At 42.3% G+C, this 9,642-nt stretch overlaps 1 protein-coding gene across 1 annotated transcript in view; it reads left to right on the forward strand.

Annotated features, from left to right (window-relative positions):
* The window catches only part of DPP6 (dipeptidyl peptidase like 6), a 566,729-nt gene that overhangs the window by 545,991 nt on the left and 11,096 nt on the right, over positions 1 to 9,642 (forward strand). The window contains exons 17-19 of the mRNA XM_031064313.1: positions 3,616 to 3,691; positions 6,805 to 6,903; positions 9,233 to 9,302. Of these exons, the coding sequence (XP_030920173.1) occupies positions 3,616 to 3,691; positions 6,805 to 6,903; positions 9,233 to 9,302 (245 nt within the window). The remainder of the gene's footprint in view (positions 1 to 3,615; positions 3,692 to 6,804; positions 6,904 to 9,232; positions 9,303 to 9,642) is intronic.

Genomic DNA, 9,642 nt, shown 5'->3' on the forward strand with positions numbered 1-9,642 from the left:
CCCACAGGCATCTTGGGCGCTGTGCCAGGGTCTCTGAGTCCCCTGGCAGGGGTCTTGGCTGCTCAGGACAGCCAGAGAGATGTCCTGGGTCCTGACAGCTCAGTATCTGCTTTACTTTTTTTATGTGGAGGGAGAACTTTGTGTTTTACCCTTCAAGGAGCACCAGTGAGTTTTACCCTTCAAGGGTCCCACCACTCCCATGCTCTCAGGACCCCTGTGAGCAAGAGGCAGAGCAGTCACAAGGTTCCTGAGGAGGGCAGGTGGACACAGGGGGATGGATCATCAGTGCAGATCAAAAAGGAGAAGCAGCCAAATGTGCTGGGGCTCAGGAGTCCCCATCAAAGCCCCTTTGGACAGGCTCTGGAGGAAGGAGACAGAGCAGGGGATGTCCTCACCCTGCTTCTGTCAGCTCCCAGCAGCTCATTGAACAAATTAGGTTTCCCTCTCAGATCCACACATGACAGAGGATGGCGTTTAGCAGATGGCATGTGTAATGGGACTGTCACACCAACACAGGTTTAAAAATAAAGCTGGGGAGGCAGTTAATGAATATACAATTCTCCTTTCAAGGAATTCTTTCTGTCCCTGTCAGGCATTAGGCACTCAGCTTGTGAGTGCTGAAAGACCTCTGATGTGTGTGCATTAAAAGACACAGTCTAGCATGTAACTGGGTTGTTTCACTTTAAAAGCTGGCATTGAAATAAGCAATTTATGTCATTCCTAAAAAAATTAACTTTTTCTTCTTGATGACTTTCAGCCTGCTGACAAGTGAAGTGCATTCTCTAGCTGGAGTGCTATCACTGAGAATATTTAATATTAAGAGTAATCCTTTTCACAGAGATGATTCTACTCAGTAGTTTTCTATCTTTATTATTTTAGCTAGTTTTTTAAAAAACAAAAATTAGGTAAGTCAAAAATCTACTTTTTCAAGGAAACTTGTTAATTTTTAATTACTTTTTTAAATTTCATGTTATCTCAAACTGAGTATCTTTATATAGGACTTTGCTTAAGAACATTAATTTGGGGAGAAGGCACAGTAACAGTAGCAGTGGTTAGTAGACAGACCAACACAATATATAATACATGTAACTTCCTAAACTACACACTAGAATTTCTCTTTATTTGTTAGTTTCTCACAGCTTTTTCAGTTCCAACAACAATAAAAAAAGGAAAAATATAATAGAAAATAAAACTATTATATGCATTGTGTTTCTCTCTTTATCCCTTTCTTTTTGTTGGCATTTTGGTGTTAATTAAAGGACTGCTCTAGCTCCAACTGAAGCCATTTGGGAGGACTCCTTTGATTTTCAGTGATGATTTTATCATGCCCATGTTTGTTAGATTTGCTGCTTTTCCAGCAGTCTGGCTTCTGGGACTGCAGGGAAAAAGCAAGGCAGATTTATAAATAAATATGGTCAGCATATCAATGTATATCAGTAGGAGAAAGGTAAATTCAGCTAAATCCTGGTGAGCAAACCTGTTTTCCTTAGTGCATTATGATTCACCTTCCTGCATTGTAAAAAATGGTGCTAACAAAAGAATTGTCACAGGAGGAGATTCTTGATTCCAAGGAAATAAAATCAGGGGGCAACTGATATTAGTTGCAATATTAGTCAAGTTAATTATAAATAAAATAATTTTCTGCCTTTTCTTTGTATAGGTGTGAATTCTTGATGAAACACTGCCTGCAATGGGATGTGGCAGCACAGGGAAAACCACTGACACAATTACAGCACCTTAAAGCTTTTCTTGCCCTCAAGAACTTATTTCATGCACCAAAGCAGTGTGAATGGCTCACAGGAACCTGCTTTTGTTGCCATTGGTGTGCACACTCCCAGTTACAGCATTTCAGAGGAAAGTTCTCAGCCAGCCCTACACAAGTGATGATCCCACAGGATCTGGGATTTGCAGAATCCCAAAACTTCAGAAGACAACTTAAAAGGGTTGAAATCTCAGGGAATATCATCTCTTAAAGCTGTCTTACTTTTGAAGCTTAAAGAATGTTGGGTTTTTTGATATTCAGCTTTGGGTCCCTCACAACAAGAAAGACATTGAGGTGCTGAAACCTGTCCAGGGAAGGGCAACAGATGTGGGGAAGGGTCTGGAGCACAAGTCCTGTGAGGAGCAGCTGAGGGAGCTGGGGGTGTTTAGGAGAATAAGAAACTCAGGGAGATCTTATCACTCTCTACAACCTCCCTAAAGGAGGGTCCAGCCAGGGGGGGTTGATCTCTCCTCCCAAGGAATAGTGATAGGGCAAGAGGAAATGGCCTCAAGTTTCACTAGGGGAGGTTTAGATTGAATATTTCGAAAAATTGCTTCTCCAAAATGTTCCCCAAGCATTGGAACAGGCTGGCCAGGGAAGTGGTGGAGCCACCACTCCTGGAGGTATTTAAAAGACATGTAAACGTGGCACTGAGGGACATGGTTTAGTGGTGGGCTTGGCAGTGCTGGGTTAATGGTTGGACTGAATCATCTTAGAGGTGGTTTCCTACCTAGATGATTCCATGGGTCTCTGATTCTGGGATCTTCCCACATGCACGGCGTGGGAAGCTCCTGGCCCTGCTGCTGGGCTCTTTGCTGGGCACACACTTTCCCCCAGCTGCTCACACCTGCTGCTGTTGTACCACGTTACAGTGTGGGGAAAGGGAAGGAAAGTGAGATATCCACTGTCTCTGAGGTGAAGAATTCACCGTTTCATCACTGCAGGGCCACTTTCACCATCCTGAGCAGTATTGTCAGGCCCAAGGAAAAATCTACAAACAGGCATGGGAGCAACATGTGAGTGGCTGTCCTGGGTCAGCCCACCTTGGCCCAGTGTCCTGTGCCCAAGAGCAGTCACCAGATGACAAGTGAAGAAAAAAGAGAAGCTGACAACCATAATATGAGCTTGATCTCATGTACCATCCCATTTTTCTATCAATCAGCCACTTGATGACTTTCTGAACAAGAAGATGAGCCCAGATCACTGTGCTAAGGACTAAAGCACCCTGCAGCATCCTGTGGTTGAAATGGTGGCATCCTGAGTGCTGCAGCATCCTGTGGCAGTGAATTGTGTGCTTCACTCATGTACACTGCATAGCAATGATAATCCTCTTTGTATAACACTGGCTGGCTTCAATACCCTAATGCTGCATTTTAAGACAGAATATGTGGCCCTTTTTAGTGTGAGAGCCAAGCTGGTGTTTAATTCATTAAGAGAAAATAATATGCAAAACAGCAATATTTATCCATAGCATACAAAATGTAAATGCTTTGTGCTGTGATGTTTGGGTGTCATTAGAATAATTTTAAAGGCAAGTGATTTAATTGTGTTTGTGCTAATTATAATGTTTACAAATTAGGGAAAGATGCATTTAGTGGTCTGTTGGGAAAGAGCTTTGAAACCTCACATGTCTTTGAGTCTACAGTACTGTCATCTAGTCACAAACTCTTTCTAACACCAGTGTGATTTGCTTTTTAGATTACTCTTGCATGAAAAACGAGTCTCAAGAGCTTTCAGCTCAATGGAATTCAAATCCAGGTTCACGTGTGTGTGTGTGTGTGTTCTGACAGAACATGGAATTCAAACCCAGGTTCATGTGTGTGTGTGTGTGTGTGTGTTCTGACAGAAATTTAACCAAGTTCTTTTCTCCTCCTTTTCAAGGTCCCCGTGTCCCGATGGTGACTGTTCACAACACAACAGATGCACAGAGTAAGAATGGGCTTGAGCTTTGCAACTCTTCAGAGAAAAGCAGCCAGGCAGGACACTGAGATGTGGCTGCTCTTTGCTAAACTTACACTCCTGGGGACCCCAGACTCTGCCTAAATGCAAGTTTTCTGAGGGACTTGCAGAGCTGTTGTACTGCCATCACAACAGCTGCTGTTTGGGATGAAAAAACCGGTTGAGGCATGTTTGTTATCCTCTGTCTCAAAAAAATGCATAATTCAAATCTCTCTTTTTGTTAGTCTTCCTCTGATTTTGTTTTGCATCCCATATATAAGAAATAAGATAAGACAAATATAAGAAATATTCAGCCTAATCTGTGGTTTTAATAAAATCACTCTGATATGAATTATCAGAGATAATGCAGAGGAGGGAGCCCCACAAGTGGTGCCTCTGCCTGGTTCCCAGATCTGTCCATGGAGATTGTAGCACTTATTGTTTGGTAAAGCTTTGTCATGCTAATGATTTGCATCTACATCAGTGCAAAGCTGGAATTACTCCAAAACCAGGTTTCTTCCCTCAAAATATTTGACAGTCTTTATAACCATTAGCAGATTGGCAATGCAGAGTACAAAAAGCCATGGAGCTTCTGGGGTTCCACTCTGGCAATGTGGCACTGGGTCTCACATGAAATCAAGATTTATCTGCTCCCATCCTTTTGATGGGAAAACACCATCTTTCATTTTAACAAAGAATTTAGCCCATCCTTAACTGCAGTCAGCGACTTCAGGCCCTGATGTGACCCAAGTATTAAACAACACCTTTATTCTATTTCTATCTGCTTTACACAAAGCCAATACCGGCTTATCAAGTAAAAGTTTTACTTATCTGGATTTACAGCAACTCACTGCTCTTTTCTCAAAAGAAGAAAAAAAAAAGTGAGCAAACCAAGAAATTTGGCACTCATACTAAAGATTTACTGTGAAATGCTGACCTGCTTCATTTCCCACTGAAGGCAGTGAGTGTCACAGGAAAGGCTTTTGGCACCAGGGAGTGTCAGGTCCTCCTTCTTCCCAGCAGAGCCTGAGTTTGGCAGTGCCCTCCCCAAGGATAACCCCAGAGCAGCCCAGCTGATTTTCACAAGGCCCTTCAGCCAGAAGAGTTTCTTCACCCTGACATGCAGCTCCAAAGTCACTTTCTTTTTGCCCCACTTTAAATAAAACACCTGAATTTTACTGTAGACACGGAGGCATCTGAGTGGCTATACCAGCATGGGATAGTGCTCTCATGAGTGGTGTTATACCCTCCTGTACAGTTCTGTAAAATACTTTTAGGTGAATAAAATGACAGACAACATAAAACAGAAACAGTAAATGAAGGGTTTTAAAAACTCAAACAAAACACACCAGGACCAGTTTTACTTCGGAGATGCATATGAGTAGTATCTATTACACAGAGAACTCAGTCTACCCATGTGCAGAACACATCCTCTACTGAAATTCATGATTTTCTGCATACAATTACCATTCCCCCTGGTTCTTTTCTTTTTTCCCCCCTCATTCTTTTGCTTTTGAATGAAGGGCATCTGACAGTTGCATGTTACTGAATTTACTTATTTAATATGAGCCCATTACTCTATAAAAGGGAGTCTGCCTCTGTATTCTGCAATAATCTGATAATAGTGAGTTGCACTGAATATTAGAGAATGCTTACATTTAATTAAGCAATGACCATTTGTACTCCACAGACTCAAGCTCCCTGTGGTCCTAAAGCAAAAGGGAAAGTCCTTTAGGAGATATGCCAATCTTTTTATTTCCTCCACAGTCTTCCTGGCTTTCTGTGAATGCAATTATATGAACAAATAAAAGGGCTTGACTAAATTCCCCTACGTGGCAAGCCCCTTTCTGCTGATAAAGCTACTTGTGTGTGCCATAATTAAATGAGAATCTTAATATTTAACTAAACGTAATAGGCTGTTGCTTTGCCACTTTTGTGGGGGCTGTGGCTTTGATAAAGGGCCAGGCTTTGCAGAAGCAGGGTGAATAGTCACTGAAGCAATAACTACTGCTGAAACATCTCTGAAATATATTAACTGGGAAGGGCAAGGGTTTGTCTGCCTGCCCAGCAGAGATGGGCAGTGAGAGCAGGATGATCAGGTACCAGAAGTGTTATCTGAGGAGCTGGGGTTACGTATAAATTTATCAGTGTGTCTCAAAAGGGAAGTTACAATCAGGGACACACAAAGGGATGTGAAATCTCATACCCTCCTTGGGTTCATGGGGCAGAGATAATGCCCTGGAACCCCCTGGTTCACACCCAGACTGGTACCAGGGGAATGAGCACTCCCTAGACCAGGATTCCCTCACCCCAGCCTTTGAATCCCCCCTCCATGGGCTCAGGAGCTTTGCCCACACATTCCCCACCATGTGAGACACAGAGCCTGAGGTGTCCCCTAAAGAGGAGCCTTTTCCCTGACAGCTGGGAAGGATTTATTCTTTCTGCTGCTGGAGGGCGCTGCTTTTTCTAGAAGAGGCTCAGCAGGTAGAGCACATGGCCAGGATGAGGGGATAAAGGCTAAATCCCAGGAAGGAGGAAGGAATCCTCTATTTCAGACCCAGAAGTCCTTGGGTCAGACACACAAGCAAAATGAAAAAATTTTGAAACACTCCAGAAGTCAAGACTGCTGCAAAACCTGACCTTGCAGGTTTATATGGGCTTTGTCCACTTCCTGTCCCCTTGGCTTTCCCTCCCATGGATTTTATCTTGCACAGCAGCACAACTTTGGCTTTGGCCTCCATAGTCTCCTCCCCTTCCTATTTATTATCTATAATTTGGACACAGCCTTGAGGACCTCTCCATTTGAGATCTCTTGGCATGATGAGTGGATGTCTGACTGGGACCCATGGTAGTGTCCCAGGACACCTCCCCACCTCCTGCAAATCAGCTGAATGACTCTGATTTCAGGACTATAGCTTTTTGCCAATGCAGAACTTGGAAGGGGTTTCAAAGATTTAAGTGAAATAGACTTCTGTGAGGACTAGAAGGAAATCCATTTGTAAGGAAACTTGTTTTGTATATATCAAGGTGACTATAAAATGCTAAAATGCATTTTCACAAACTGCGCCAAAAGTTTTTGTGATCTTGTCTTGTTCTTCTTTCAGAAATTTTTGAGCTGGAGGTAAATGAAAATGTGCAGCTGGCTGTAAATGACAGGCAAATGCCTAAGGTAGAATACACGGAAATCAAGATAGATGATTACAGTAAGTAGCACCCTTCTTCTCACTTATTTTTCTCTTTCACTGCTGTAGCTGTGAAATGATACAGCCATCCTGACTAGACTGGCAGGAGGAAAAATGGCTTTGACTCTCAATAAACTCACACAGTTTGCAAAGCACTCTCCTGGAATGTGCTACATAAGGAGGTTATTACAGAGGCAGAATTTGATGAGAATTCAGCTGAAGAAAGGCAAAATGATAGGGTTGGATTTTTTTTCCTCTTAAAACTTTCTCTGTGAAGAAAAAGCCACTCTAGGAAGTGACACGGTGGGGTGCCCCATTGCTGGAAGCTTTTGCCCTGGGTGTGTGTGTCATTTGGAATGGGTTTGGAGTGGGATAATGTGTGTGCTTGCTGCCTACAGCTGTGGCTGCCTCTCAGTGCACACTCTGAGCTGCAGTGAATGAAGATGACTCTTGAATGAGTGCCCTTTAGAGTCACTATGATTCTTCAAAAAAGCCATTATTTGGGAGGGTTAAAAAAAAAAGAAAAATAAAAACCAAAAAACCACTTTATGAGGAAAGACAAAGGAAGATTTCACCTGGAGTAAAGAAAGCAAACACTTAGAGCAGTTTGCACCTGCAGCTGGTGTGTTATTTCTACCACTTGTATAATCATTCCCCACGGATATATATATATACATACATACATATATATATATATATACATATATAAAAATACCAAAGAGGGAGAGAAAAGCCTGGTGGCAAACACCCAAAGTATAAAGTATAAGCCTGTCTCTGCAGCTGTACCTGAAACAACCTAAAGAAACATCTCCTCTGGCTGTAAGCAGTTACCTTCCCCATAATGGGGAAGATCCACATATTTAGAGATGCAAAAAGGCTCCCCAAAATCCCAGCCTGCACGTATGGTGGCAACTCTAGAACAAAACCCCAAAGACTCTGGGTTCGAAGTGTGGCCCATAATGTTTGCCATGCCAGCAGGAGTGTATTTCTCAGGCCACAGGCAGTGAAGCGAAAGCAGAGAGCTGTGCTGGGGGCAGGTTACTGATTGCAGCCATTTCCAGATGTTATAAAATGTGAAACAAAGGCTGAGAGATGGTTGCCATTTGAAAAGGGTAACAATGGCCCTAAAATGTTCTGTTTGCCACAGGGGCATAAGGAACATAAACCAGTGCATAAAATAACAGGAACAGACGTGCAATTCCAAGTTTTATGGACAGGAAAGGATGGATAAAGGACCCATATTTCCCCCATGAGCCAGCTCATGTGAGACTGGCAGTTTACTAGGGATAACTCAGCTTGATACTAAATTTTTTTTAATACAGGCCTCATTACAATTCTTCTCATTTAACCAAAAATATACTTGTGTGTATATATATATAATAAATACAAACTGCCCATTCTGCTGTGCCATCCCTGTGTTTACAAAGCTTTGGGCTGAGCAGCCTGGGGAACACTGCACATAGCACTTTGTAATATTAAAAGTCAATCCATGGCCTTTTTGGCTGTCCCTGGGCCATTGATCCAATTTGCAGCTATTAGCATTCAGATGGAATAACTAATTAGGCAGAGTGTCAGGCAACGATTGCAAAGCAAACCACTTAAACCATGCTGCTAATCTGTGTATTAATCTACTGAAAATGCTCCTAATACCGATTTAATTGCTGAGCCTTTGCTAATCTAGATTGTAGTTAACATTTCAAAAATAAATGTGCTGTCGTTGATGCAGAGAGTGTTTTTGTGGAGGCAGTTTTGGCTACTGATACAAAGCCACAGAAATGACATTCAGTTAAAAGAAGCTTTAGTGATCACACCCCTCCTTTACATTGGTTCTGTACCAGTGTGACTTGGGCTTCAGCACCTTTGCCTCCTGTTTGCCACAAAATTTAACCCTTTGGAAGTTAGGATTAAAATACTTGTTTCTCCCTCTGTCCTCACACCATTATAGCAAAATAATTCTATTTCTCCCCCAGCCACCATACTTAATTGGGTTTTAAATTACCATTTTCATTGCCAATTTTCCTCCCTCTCTGCTGCCCTGAAATATTGATTTCTCTCTGCGTCACTCATCCAGCTGCCAAAAAAGGAAAATTGTAGCTATTGACAGATGTTAATTGAATGCTGTAAAAGTGATGCATGACTGAGCAGCTCACACTGTACTCCCCATTTACATTTCTTGTCACCTCAGCTATCACAACGTGAGTCTTTTCTTTGGCAACATCTGTGTTTCTAAGGTGATAGTCCATTTTGCTCCTACTTACTTGTGGCCAAAACACCAGAAAAATCTTTTGGAATCATGTCAACATTCCCATATCAAATATATGTTAATTGTTCTTTTATTTTTTTGTCTTAGGATTGCCAATGCAGATCTTAAAGCCAGCAACCTTTGCAGACACCGCTCACTACCCCTTGCTTTTGGTTGTGTAAGTTCTCTCTTGTCCTTTCTTTCTGTTCACATTATCAGGGCAGCTTGGAAACCTTGGCCATGATCAGAAAGATATGTTTTTGTACAAGATATGTTTAAGATATGTTTTGTACAAAGAATGCCAGAGTCCAGCACATTGGTTCCTACCCTCTCTCACTTCACAGCTGAAGTGAGATGTACATCAAGAGATGTACATTCCTTCTTTCCTAGGTTTGAGCCAAGGTTTTCAGCTCTCAGGAGGGCACCCTGTTGAAATCCTGCAGAGTAAATTTGGGATTTTCTGAAGGTGTTTCATGCACACTTCAATCACTTGTGGGGCAGAAATGGGAGGAGCAGGA

This window comes from Geospiza fortis, unplaced genomic scaffold (assembly GCF_000277835.1).
Source record: "Geospiza fortis unplaced genomic scaffold, GeoFor_1.0 scaffold73, whole genome shotgun sequence".
NCBI lineage: Eukaryota > Metazoa > Chordata > Aves > Passeriformes > Thraupidae > Geospiza > Geospiza fortis.